The 13852-nt window shown below is 36.8% G+C and overlaps 1 protein-coding gene across 1 annotated transcript; it reads left to right on the plus strand.

Annotated features, from left to right (window-relative positions):
- Positions 1-141: 141 nt before the first annotated feature.
- Positions 142-12822, plus strand: LOC148959814 (uncharacterized). The gene is made up of 5 exons (XM_089109635.1): positions 142-1343; positions 4354-4477; positions 5183-5412; positions 5778-5831; positions 6458-12822. The coding sequence occupies exons 2-5, from the start codon at positions 4391-4393 to the stop codon at positions 10452-10454; spliced, it is 4368 nt and encodes a 1455-aa protein (XP_088965761.1). The 5' UTR covers positions 142-1343; positions 4354-4390; the 3' UTR covers positions 10455-12822.
- Positions 12823-13852: the final 1030 nt, after the last annotated feature.

Genomic DNA, 13852 nt, shown 5'->3' on the forward strand with positions numbered 1-13852 from the left:
TTTTAAAGTTAATGAAAATGAATGAAGATGTAGTTGCACACGGAATCAGAAGAGTCAAACATAACATACAAGTAAAACTCTAAAGAGGGCTGCTTTTTGAGTAAGCCACCCTATGCAAATTAACCGTATTTCACAAGTACATTCCTTGAAATGAGCTCCTTGGATGTTTTTAGAAGAAGTTGTCCACCTAACAACCATAACTAACCTGAGAATGGGCGAGGATTGTTATTTTCTTCATCATTCTCCTGATATGTTTCGTTTTTCTAAGATATTCCCCTTGGTGTCTGTTCATTCTTGCTAACAGTTGAGTTGCACATAGATGTATTCATTTGCTGTCGCTGTAGCAGTTATTTTGTTAACTCTAGTGCTCGATTGCGCAAAGAATTCATCTGAATTTTGCTGAAAACATGAGTCATTCAGCCAGAAAGGGTGTGCAGGGTAAGAGGCTCTGTGAAAGTAATGCGTAGTCACACACTATATCCTTGTGGAAGTGAGCAATGTCATCTTTAATAATAAATGTGAATATATAAGAATCAGGAATATTTTTGTCTAAATTACAATCAAATATCTATCAACGACTACAAAGTTCATTGATTTTCCTTCCCCATCCACACAAATTTTTTCGTTTTTGGAAGTATCATGGCTTTTGAGAATTGGACTTCCGTTTATCTCAGGACGCTGTTGTTGGGTTATCTGTAATTTCTGTATGGCCCATCTTACGCATTCAATGAATTAGTTTGCTAGCTTCTTGGAATTTTTTCGAGCCATCCAACTTTCTGCTACAAGGTTAGGAAGTAATGGATTTTAGACATAAATCTATTCTAAATACCCTTCTCTATAAAAGGGAGATAGTGATCCCAGAACAGTTGTGTTTTTTAACATCATCAAACTCAAAAAAGTAGAGAATTTAAACTCCCTACAAAAGAACGCAGATTTCTAAATGTTAAAGACGCAGTTCAACATTTAACAGGAAAAATAAGGGTAATGAAGAATTCAGCAAGATTAATGAGGATGCATGGGCTTGTAGCCTGGTCATAAATGTGGTCTGGTCTTGTAAGATCATGTATGAGAAAATTGGGGCATCAATCTAAATTAAACAGAAAAAGCGGGTGTATGAAATAGTTTCTTGTTTATTCTCTCTACGGAAAATTCAGGCAGCTTGGAATTTTTGCTTTATAAGGGGACTCCGCACAACCCCCTGGACATCTCCCTGGACATCTCGATTTCTCACCTGCTCCTATGTGGAATTGGTAGACATTTCCATTCAACCTCGTTCTCAGCTGCTCAGGCCCCACTGATATCCGAAAATGGCGTGCGATCTTGGTTGGGTTCAGCTTTGCATGGTAAGCTTGTTCAGTTTTACCTTAAGCATTTAAGCATAAAATTTATTATACATTTTTTTGCAAACGAGGGATAAGGTCATTTTAAGTCATTTTGTGTACAGGAACATAGTTAAGACAGATTGATTGACCTAAACAGAGAAGACACCTTGTTCCGGAATAATCTGTCCGCATGCTAATCGACAAAACATGGCAGCATACTTGGAACTTATTCGGTACATCAAAACTATATGCTTCTTTCGTATATTTAAATGTCCCGGTTTTTGTATTTGGTCACGCATGTACCTTTAAGCTATTGTGTTGCACGCTAGAGACGATAGGCCTATCTATCTATTATTTACTGTACATTAACCTATAAATAGGCCAGAGTGCAAAGTATTTTTTGTGCGCGGGGAATTATTTTCTGTCGCTTACGCTTGCGCGGGAACAGATCATGTTGCAAAATGACAGGTTAAAAGCTGCGGGATTTCATTTTTAAATAGTACTTTTAGGGCTCAAGATTAGGCTATGCACGGAATTCACACGAAAGTCCATGTTCTAACTGCTCGGATAAATCTAAATTTGCAAAAATGCGTGGACAGCATATGAGCAAAAAGTTATTGCGCGGGGAACGTACAATGGTTAGTATGTTAGTATAATTAAGTTAATTAAGTAGTGAAAACAAAATAAGATAAAAGAAAATATGAATAATAAATATTTTGACAGTGTGACCCCATGAAGAGCATGAATGAGGGTAATATTGTAGTTTTACTGCAAATTTAACCAGGAGCGTGAGGGGGCTATTCACACCATCCACAGGTCCTTGATTGTACACATTCTAGAATGGTCCTATGCCATTTTAACCAAGCTTGCCGTGTATACATGATCATTTTAGGCACATTTTACCCATGTAGGACACCTATTTCCTTTCATTTGGTTTGCAATTTCAAATTTTTTGAGTGGGTAACCAACTGATCTCACACTCTGCATCTGTCATACTCTGCAGTCTGGTCAATGTGTAGGTTTGGTACAGTACCTAGAGTTAATAGACGTCATACTTATAAGTTTCAAGTTTCATATAATTATCAATCCATCCTACATTCAATTCTACACAACTACAATACAATTAAATAAATTACGATGTTAAAATTAAATACAACAATGCTTACAAAATTACAAACTAAATAAAGAAACAGACATTACATGATTGTATATAAGATAGATTGATTAAGGAGGAGCACTCTATATAGATAAACTAATCTAGAGAGAGCCTTTGGGACATAGAAAGTCTAAATTTGGTCTTATTTGCAATGATCTCATATTCAACAAGGCTCTATGGCAATGACATGCCAAACTTCAAACTTTGTTTGAGGCCTGAAATCATTCTTAGCTATTTTTAGAGTTAATATTGTTCGTTTTCATTATATATATAAAGATTTTGTGTGTGGCAAAAAGGCACACAGATGTGTGCACAGGCAAAAAATTATGAGCATGCAACAAAGTTTTCAGCCTGAATGTCATGTATTCAAGATGCAAATATTTTCTAAATGTACTGTCTAGAAAACACAAGATGCAACCCATCTCAACTCAGGGATCCTTAACGAGTAATTTTGTCCCAGTTAATGAATTGAGCTGTTAATGGCTGAAACCTGATAGATAATTTCTTACATGCTTTATACTAGACCATGTTGAACCTTAGGCAGATCTTTTTTTGAAAGAAAGTAGTGGCAAACTGCTTCTAGGATAGTCAAGTTAAGCCTTTAAGGTCATTAGAAACATATAAGGCTACATTAGCTATGCGCCTCTCTGTTTGATCCATTTTAATTTCTATTAGTGTTCCAAAAATACCTTGTTCTTAGCATAAATTTTTTAAACCAAAACATTGCAAAAAATTAATGTTTCAATTTTGTACTGAAGTTATGCATTAGAGCAAACTATTTGCATTTTCAAAATTTTTGCTGTTTACTTTATTTGCAGTCAGAGCCTGCTTTTTCAATGAAGTTCAATTAAAAAACCAAAAAGCACCAGATTGTAAAATGAGAAACATTAACTCACAAAAGACATGTAGATTTTTCTAGATATCTTTTTTTATTTTCAAAGGCCCATATCACTTGAAAAACTCTTTCCTTATCACTCCTGGTTTTATCAAAATGCATGGCTTTTTGTGTCACAACAAGGAGGCTGTTATCACAAAGCATATATGTAGGAATGTCTTCCTGTTTACCCATATACAAAACATAAAGTAGTTTACATTTCACATAGTAGTCTTAGTTTCTTTTAATAAACAAAAAAACAGTACAGTATGATCAGGGATGCAAGAACAAGTGGGGCTCTCACTCAAATAATGTTTCAAAAACAATACTAAAAGTAGAAATTGGCTTCTTGTAGCATTAACAAATTAGAAATCTGCATATTGTTGTGTATTCATTTGAATACTGTATCGTGTGAATAGGGTCTGAGGCTATGTCTTCACAGATATGTTCTGCAAATGTTGCTTTTTGTCTTAATGAAAACAAATTCAAGGTCATTTTGCAACTACTCAAATATCATTGCATTTTCAAAAGATTCCACTCTCAAAGAGCTTATGATGTTCTGTGTTTTCCATCACAGATATACCCTTTAAACAATGGGAAAATGTGACATCATCTTATCAAAGCAATAGGCTTGCACTCTACCAATTTTTTTATGTAGACCGTAAGTAAAAGTTCATAAAAAAATGTTTTAATTTAAAAAGCAGATATATCATGTTATCAAAAAATTAATGGTATTGATTATCTCTGCAAAGATGGTTTAAGTTTTTTAAACATTGTTTCAAAGCATTATTTTGTTTGATGCTAATATTATTTTACGTTTTCGGGGGGTCAATCAATTCCTCTCTATAGCTGCTTGAGGGCAAGACCTGTTTACAGTGTTGTTTTGAATTGTTTGTCTTGCCCTGACTTCAAATTTCCTGCATTTTCAATAATACCTGTTTTCAATTTGGAGCAATGCTATTTGTCAAATTCTAGTGCCTATTTTTAAATTCGTTTTCTAGATTTGGTAGTATTCCCTTTTGCTGATGTGGTTTAAAAATGACAACAATAATTGGAGGAAAGCTCATGCAAATAGACAAATCTGCCTTTAGAAATGTGGTGAAACACACAGATACACACAATCGGGTAAACACCTTATATTATTCTATGCTTTATTAAAATGGCTTCTATTATTAGACTTGTTTATTTTCCTTAACAAAGTTCTCTTATTGCAAGTTTTTTGATAAATTCTTGAAAATATCAGATCAATTTGCAGACTAGTTCTTAGGAATCCTTGGAAATCTTATGATGATTGGGAATTCCTCTAAGATTGATTCAAAATCTGCACACTGAATAACAAAAAATGTTTAAATGTTACCTATAAATTATTAGAAACTTTTTAGAACTGCATGTCATTGCCTAAAAATTAAGTTCATAGCCACTCTTTTACTTTGCCATTCTTTTACTTAAATATGCTTGCCAACGTCCAGTTTCATTTTGAAAATTTGACGGCTGTATTTTTTCATTTGGAAATGAGAGAAAGACAAACTCTACTAATTTTATGGAAAACGTTATTTTCTGGAACTTTAGGGAAAATAGCTGTATCCTAATTGTTTAATGGTTGAGTGATGTTTCCTCAGTTTTTGTGAATATTAGAACTCCAAACAGAATCTTAACCAAATCTCATTTTGATTAACTCTATTTTTTGTCAACAATCATATGCAAAATCACAACAACCATATTTGTTGCAACAACCTTTATTTGCCTTTCATTCTATTGATGTTTTGATCAACGATTGTATTGGGTTATCAGATATCCAGTTGTAAACATTTAAAATCGATCCATGCATAGATTAAAGAAACAGATGAAATGTGGAAACAATACGAGAAGGGTAAAAATGCAGACCGGAGTGACGATGATGATTATGATTACCACAGAAGTCGCAAGATTAAGAAAGATGATAAATTTAGAGGTAGGATGTACAGTGACGATGTTAGAGATAGAAAGCAAATTGCTGCACCTACAAAAGCTGGAATTTGGACCAAAAGGCTAATGGAATTTGAAGAAAATGATCCAGACAGGTGAGACTGCATTTTGCACCTTAACATTTTAGTTTCATTATCAACGCTTAGTCTGTATGATTTTTTTAATTTTTATGTAGAAAGTTAAAAGACGTTTTTTCTAGTAAATTATAGCACGTTTATATATTTGAAAAACTTGATTTGAAAAGTTCAAAATGGACTTGATGTATATTGATAAAAAAATATGATTAGATAAAAAATAAAAGTAATCAATAATATGTACCCTATGAAGTCATAATAGTTCGTAAATTTTGCCTTTTGCTTTTTTCTGCTAATTTCTAATGTTTTCTTTCACTGTTAGTTCTATCTCAGTTTTTGATGTGCATCTATGCAACAAAATGCTTTATAACTGTGTCTGTTTTTAGATGGGGACATTCAGGATTCAAAGAGCTTTATCCAGGAGATTTTGACAGTGCAGAGTAAGTCAGATCTGCCATTTTTATATCAATGTAAACTTGTGGGTAGAAACCAGTTAGAGTTTCTCCATTGACTATAAAGCTAGTGACTACGTGGTTTTCTTTGTGTATGGGTTTGAAACGATGAGGTAATAATGTTGAAAGTTTCGAAATAGAGATCACGCAGACTGGTGAAAAGATAGAAAAATATATGATGCATTTTAGTTCCGTTTAAACTGTTAATTTGCATACAATTGATTTGGTTGAAATATATTTTAGCGCTGTAGCAAAATGTCTTGAACTAGCTGAAAATTAAGCTAGTAAAAAATACTTGTTAAAAGTAACTACAATTGCAGAAAGACGGTTTTGAGATTGCCCTTTCAACTTTTAATTGGGGGAAGAGGATTGGTTTCAATATTTGTTGGTCTCATGGCCCGGATTGTAAGTGAATGTGAATGGAATTGGGAATACGAAAATGATTTTGTATCCATTCAAGAAATTTTATTCGAAAAGTGATGATGACGAAGAGTGTCATTTACTCGTGATTTATATTGTGACGAGTAATAGAGACGGCAAGGGGGATGTAATCCTGACGAAAATGCCCAGCCTAACCTTAAAGCTTATGAGTGAATCAATTTTCAATTTTACAGAGAGCAAGATGCTATCAGACCAGAAGAAGAGACCAATGACAATGAAAAAGCCAATGAAGATGATGATGATAAAGATGATATTGTTGAAAAATGGAAAAAAGGAAGGTTCAGACCAAGAGTTGAAAACCGTAGACCGATTGGTGGCAATTTTCGTGGTAGAGGAAGAAGAGGAGTTGGAAGAGGTAATTTTGGGGGAAATTTTCAAAGAAGTATTTTAGATGTTAGGCGTCAAGAGGGCAGGCAAAGAAGAGACAGAAGAGAGCGGCCCAGATCAAAAAGTCATGAAGCTGATGATTCTGGTCGTAAGAGACTTCCTGGACGCTTTGATAGAAGAAGAAGTCGAAGTGAAAGCCAGGAACATGCCCTTCTTAAAGATGGTGAAACTGCTAATAGACATGGTAGAAAAGACCCTGTTGAAGAAAGAAGTAATAGAAGACCTGGTCACGCCGGTCAAGACAAGCCAATTGCCACAGAGAGGAAAAGAAGGCCTATTGAATCAGAGTATAAAGGAGGTAAAGCAGATAAGAGAAGCCGTAGCAGAGAGGGTAAGGGAAGGTTTGAAAGTGATGGAAAGGCTATAAGCGGTGAAGGGTGCGAAAAGACAGAGAAAAAGCAAGGTGATACGTCAGCTAAACGACCTAACCAGAGGTGGGATCAAATTGAGAAAAGTGAGGGAGATCTTATGGGGTTGAAGAGTGATGCCAGGGAAAAAGAAACAATAGACATAAATAGGGAAGAAATGAAAACCGAGGCTCAGGAAAAATCTTTCAGAGGACGATGGGATGAAAATGAGGATGATGACGAAGATGCCGGAAGAAAATTGCTAGATACATCAGAGGGTAGATATGTTAGAGAAAGGAAAGATGGTGAAGATGAAAACATGCAGCAGAAAGCAGCGAAGGTTGACATGTTTGGACGAGATATTTCTAAGCGTTATGAATATATTGAGAAGAAAAAGACCAACAATCGACCTAGGGAGGCTGTTCAGAAAGATTATGATTCGAAGCGTAAGGGTGCAAAAAAAGAAGAAATTGCAATTGTAGAAAATAGTGAACATCCTAGTTCCATGAATCGGGTTGGAAGTGTGGGGGAAGATGTAGGTTCTGAATCCGATAACGATATTCGAAAAGAAAAAGAGAAATTGAAAAAGAAAAAGAAACACAAGAAAAAGGAGAAGAAGAAAAAGAAACACAAGAAGAGAAAAGAGGAAGACAGTGGTAGTGCTGATTCTGATAAAGAACGTGATCCTGTTGCAGGTGATACAGCTCATGACAGTAAACGGACAGAAGCAGCCATTGCAGAGTTGAATAGGATAGAGAAAATCCAACAAGAACAGGAATTGGCAAATCCGGTGGATGATCAACAGAAGCCAGGATTCTCCATTTCACTGGACGCTGAAGCAGAAATGCGAGAACGTATCAAATTGAAAATGAAGAACCGCTCAAGGTCTTTGAAGAGTGAGAATGTTTTGAATCTGGAAGCGTTTTCGAAGAATAATGAAGACTCGATCCATTTGAATGAATCTGCAAGGGAAGAGAAAAATGAGCACATTGTTGGTTACATGGAAAGAAGCCCTGAGTTGGCTGGCACAAAGATACTAGAGTTGAATGCCTCTGAAGGTAGGGTTTATAGAAAGAATGACAGATTGAGTAGGTCGGCTCGAAAAGAAGGATTAAATTCAGATAATTCTGAAGTGTTGGTCATAAGTTCAAATAAAGAGCATTATGTGCGTAGTATCGAAGATTCTCGAAGGTTGTCGGATCATTCAGCTAGTGGGGAAGAAAATAGTTTGGAAAGGACATCTCGCTCAAAAGCTCGAGGAGAGAATGACAGAAAAAACCAAGAGAGTAGCTCGAAAAGAAAAGCGAGAGTTGTAAAAAGGTCAGATTCAAGGGAAGAGTCAGAGTCCGAATATCATCAAATAGCGCGACAAAGTATTGGCAAAAAGAGAGGGAAAAGAGAAGTGAAGGAAGAGAGAAAGCGCAAGATGGACGATGATCAGAACAGCTTTACCTCTGATGAAGAAACAGAGCAGGTAGCAAGAAGGAATCGCAGACAGAAAAAGGAAGAATACGGTAAGGAAAAGGCGCACAGGGACGCAAGCAATGATTTTCATAGTAGTGATAGAGAGACGCGAAAGAAGAAGGTTGGTAGTTCCCTCGGTCTAACATCAAAAGGAAAGAAGCACAACTCGGATTATTCATCTTCAGAGTCGATTGAAGTAAAGGGGAAGAGGAACAGAAAGGGAGAATTGCGTAAATATCAAAACGATTCTTCAGAGAGCTTTTCATCAGACGAGGAAGCGCCTAGCAAGCAAGGAGGTAGCTATACTCGGAGGGGAGGAAAATCAAGAGAAAAGGATGAGAGGTCCGTAGCCAAGAAAAAGAGAAGTAAGGGATTTGAAAGTGAATCAGAAGATGAAACAAGGAGAGTTAAAGACAAGGAGAATTACAGTAGCAGGCGAAGAGGAAGGCAAGACACAAAGAAAGTATGGAGGGAAATAACTGCCAGCTCTAGTAATAACACAGATGCGGGGAGTGGTAATGAACAATCAGACTCGTATGAATCTCGAAAAGGGTCAAGTAAGCAAGCATCAAGAAAGAGGAATATCGAAAAACAGTCGCGTGAAGGTTTAATTCACAGAGATTATGACGATAGAGAAGCCAAAAGGAGTAGTAAAAAGGAGGTAAAAAGACAAAAAGAACACAGCAAAGGGAAAAAGAGACATTACTCAGATGGGGACTCAAGTGATGATGAAGACAGAGAACAGAAAAAGTACAGAGATGAAGCGAAGAGTAGGTACCATAAAGCACCTAAAGAGAAGATTAGGAGGAAGAGGGAGAGCTCAGCTAGTGGCCTGGAAGATCTAGATAATGAAATTGAGACGAAAAAGATAAGTAAGGAAAAGAATAAGACTAGGAATCCTAAGAGAGGGGATGGAGGTAAATATGAAAGTGATAGTGATTTCGAAAAGGTTAATGAGCCAATGAATGAACAAAAATTCGAAGCAGAAGCCAAGAACAGCTATTCAAAATTTTACGCTGACGATGGAAGCAAGTCCCTGAAGCGTGGTGGGAGGTGGGATGTTACACGTGAATCAAGGGAAGTTGAAGAGCCCAAAAGTGGCGGTCAAGGTATAGGATCAGAGGTAGTTGCAGGTAGAGAGACAAGTCGGAAGCTTGCACCCAAAATACGCCAAGCAAACATTGATGAAGACGATCCGTATATCAGCTATGATAAGAGCTTGCTTGCAACTAAAAAGGATTCTAGTGATGCACTTAGCAGCAGTATACTTTTACCATCGTCAAAGGATGGGTTCAATATCATTAGTCAAAAGGTTAAGATAATTAAGAAGGCAAAAGATTCTGGTAGCTCAAGTGACGTTTCATTGTATGGAGACATTGATATAGAAGCATTATCAAGAAAAAGAAAACATGTCAGAAAATCAGAAGATAGCACAGCCGTAGTGAAACTGCAAGATCGCGCTCACAAGCAACGTAAAAGTGTTGATTCTGATGATTCGTCATCTGATGAAAATGCAAAACCCAGCAAAAGGGAAACCAAGGGAAGACAACTTAGGGACAGTGAGGAGCGAGATTCTCGCTTGCATAGTACAAGCTATGAAAGTGGCAAGAGAAGCGCTAAAACACGTGCGAGCAGAGAAAGTTCACCACCAAGAAGAAAAAGTCATCGTCATCGTAGTGATAGTCGTAGTTCTGCATCCGAGAGGGAAAGCAGTAGAAGGAGGCGCTCGAGAGATATGACACGAAAGAAACACAGGCGAAGTCGTTCACCCAAGCAAAGATCTGCAAGTCATTCTTCACTCAGTAGCAGTTCTAGTGCTGAACGCTGGAGGCGTGGTAGTAAATCAAAGAGAAGTGACGCCAGAAAGAAGACAAAGTCTTCAAAGACACGTGACAGGGACTATAGCAGCTCTTTTGAGAGTAGTACTTCTTCATCTTCAGGTGCAAATCGCCCGAAAAAGAGGCGCAAATAAAGACGATGTGTTGAAAATCGATTCACTGAACATGGATTTTTCGTGAAATTTCCAAAGAGAAAACAATGCATATGCGGAAAAAACGTCACGGGAATTGTGAATAAGCACAATCTTTTTCATAAAAACCGCTAAGTACTTGAAATTGCAATAAGCGACACTATTTGTGCGGTATTGATAGGTTAGCATAGACACTAGACATGTTGCTTAGTGTATGACAAAGGTAGGTGCATACGAAGGTAACCAGGCAGATAAAACAGGCAAAGCAAACCCAATAGAAAGATTTGTCTTCCATGCTTGTGTATATTCTTTCTTAGTCTAGAACGTAACTTGGTCTTGTTGAGTTCTGCTTTAGATGAAAAACACGTCAGATGTCAAGCATGAATTTTAATTGAATATTTCAACAATGCAAGCTTTTAACTGGGTCGTGTGTAAGCATTAGAAATCAAGGTTGAAGCAAAAAGCAACTCCGTTAAACCTGTAGTTTGATTTAGCGCATATGATTTAGACAGTATTTGGCGTGACTTCCCCCTCCCCCCCCCCCCCCACCTTCAAGTGAGCACAAACATCTCTGTTGGCACTGGTCATTTATTTACTTATGCAACCCTAAGTAATGCCATGTGTTTTGTAATTATTTATCTTAATATTTTTTGTAGGCACCTTTGTCACATATTGCAACCCCCTAACCTTAATAAGCTAATGAATAAATTTTCAAAGTGACCTTTTGAAGCAATGCCTCCCTCCTCCAAGAAAAGCCCTCTTCATGGCAAGTTTTCTTTCACCACGATCTACTCTTCGTCTCCATCTTCCATTCCCAATTAAAAGCGTTCAAATTTAGCCAAAGAGAGTTGAATCAATAGCTTTTATTACGTTTTTGTCAGACCTCCTATTAAGATCTTATTAAGATTTATATTGCGGTACGATAATTTTTTCTCGCTTTAATGAAGTTTTTCTCACTGCTTCTTGGCCCTGAGATTTTCGACTAAAGTTTTTCCGCCTTAATGTTGATTTGTTGGCGTGTACAATATTCAGAAACGATGGGATTTGAAAAAAGTACAAGGTATAGACTGTATTTTGATGGCATAAAGAACACATCGCTGTTTCGCGAACTTTTCGCATATTAAATGGCACAATATTAAGCAGATTTTAATTTTCAGGAAATTTTGCAAATGTGAAATATATTTTGTCTGAGAATAGCAGGTGTAGAAATAGGATTGTTCTGCCTAATTTGCTTAAAGTATTGAAAGGATTTCTTTAAAACTCCCAAAAAGTATGAATTCCAATCAACAAAAAGACACTGCGGAGGCGTATCATGGGCAGCGTCATGTTTTCCATATCTGCGAAGACCGATTTTATTGAATTTCAGCACATTTACAAATGAATACCAACAACACTTAAATTTTGGAAAATATGGTGACCTAAATTAAGAATGCTTCCTATTTTCGCTTTGACCTAATTTGGATAAGCTGTCGAACATGAAATTAGTTAAACGAGAAAATCCCATATTTGTGGCCACTTTCTTTTGGTTACGTTATCTAATTTCAAGAAAAAATGTGGAGTTTTGGGTTTCTTAGCCAGGTATAGTCCTTCCTCGTATTCATATAACTTATATCGTTCAACTTCTTAAAAAGGATTAACCCTGAATATGTTTTGTCTTTGTATGTGAAACACTTCATTTTCCGAACTCGTGGTTAGTAGAAAAAACCAACGCATCTTTTGAAACAACATTTGTACTAGCCGAGTAAGACACACATTTGGCAACAACATGAGCCAGGATTTTAGATTTTAATTCGCTCAGGCAACTTACATTGGTTTCGGATAGGTAGTATCAAAATCAAATTTCTTGTATTTTCTAGCGATTGATATACACAGCTCTTTGGGTTTTAAGGTAGTGTGAAAATACACCAGGATTAGACATTGCACAATAAACACGTTATAGCCAGGAAAGGAACAGGCCCTATTAACTGCGAAAACCTTGCTTTCAAAGTTGAGGCAATTTTCAGCAAAAAAGCTTCATGTCTAGAGATATTTAGACGGGGGCAGCCCATTTGGAGGAGCATTATAGCACGGAAAGGAGCCACAGGACCAAACCTTGGTATCAGATCTGCATACCTGCATGGGTACGCAAAACGTTTGAGGCAAACACACAGTGCTTCAACTGGCCCCACTACCACTCCATTTGAGCCCTTGAAAACGTCTGGAATGTGTAATGCAGCAGCGAGCCTTTTTGTTATTTAAACCGAAACTTGACCTCACACTCATCCTCTTGCATCCCATCCAGGTCAAAACGTTCATATTTCCAATATGGAAGTCCAACATGCAGATTTCCGTGTCTATTTGCCTCTTGAGAAACAAGGAATTCATCATCATCGATCACCTCGTCATCGTGCATGAGAACTAACATTTCCTCCTCCATTTTCGATGCAAAATCAATTTTGTCGTCTTCCGTTAAATTGAACACGCGAATGGGCGTGCCTCAACTCAGTTAGTACCCAGACCTCCATGAGCCGTCTTCACTTCAGTCGTCTTGTTTGCCGAAAGAATCAAGTACTAGTTTCGTCACTCGTCATCCTTCCAGCAATGACAATGACCAAACATTGTCTTGCAAGAGCCCGCAATTTTTCTTGCCCAATAGATGACGTTATCCAGGAATTACTTTCTAGGGCCTTATTGTTGCATGGCTCGCAATAAAACAATCACCCCTTTATGACAACTTATAATAGAAGATACGGATATTGTTGCAATAAAGGTTTTTCTTGGTGAAAATACAGGTTGTACTGTAATACGGAATCTATAGAGGGACCTAAAGAAAAAATCGTACTTGACTGGAAGTTTATGATTCGGCGCACGGGTAGAAGTTTCCAGAAACAGTAATTAGGAAATCTTCTATTGAAAATCCGTAGCATTTCGATTGAACTACTGATTTTTTTCTTTGATAAAAGCCACTGTTTCCTATATTTTTTAAGCTAAAAACAACTATATATTAGAGCTCGTTCCAAATCTTCGATTTTCTGAGAAATAAACGTGTTAAATGTGCTGAAAGATAACATAAATTTTTAAAAAAAATTGAACCACTAGTAAATTTATGAAAAAACTGCCTTTGTACTCAGTCAAAATTCTTCTGCGACTGTTAGGCATCTTTGTTATTCTCGTAAATCAGAATAATGTTCTTTGGAAATCAGAACAATGTTTATTGGAAAAATCATGCTCGAAATTGTTCAACTCGAAATTGCTCAGCCCCAGATCACATATTTAAAATATTTGCTCTTTTTTAAAATGTTATGAGAATTTTTTGATTGCTATAATTGCTAAAAAACTTTCGTGCGTCCATTTCCTCATTATGGCATAAAGTTTCTTACTGCTATGTTGCCCTTGAAGGCAATCTGTCACGACGATGATTG

Source organism: Rhopilema esculentum, chromosome 8 (assembly GCF_057945365.1).
Source record: "Rhopilema esculentum isolate cy_ngs chromosome 8, ASM5794536v1, whole genome shotgun sequence".
NCBI classification, from domain to species: domain Eukaryota; kingdom Metazoa; phylum Cnidaria; class Scyphozoa; order Rhizostomeae; family Rhizostomatidae; genus Rhopilema; species Rhopilema esculentum.

Bases quoted from the DNA above. Each gene is read 5' to 3' on its own strand.
- LOC148959814 (XM_089109635.1), top strand. From the start codon at position 4,391: ATGACAACAATAATTGGAGGAAAGCTCATGCAAATAGACAAATCTGCC. The intron at 4,478-5,182 runs GTAAACACCTTA...ATCCATGCATAG, and splicing joins ACACAGATACACACAATCGG to ATTAAAGAAACAGATGAAAT. The intron at 5,832-6,457 runs GTAAGTCAGATC...TCAATTTTACAG, and splicing joins GGAGATTTTGACAGTGCAGA to AGAGCAAGATGCTATCAGAC.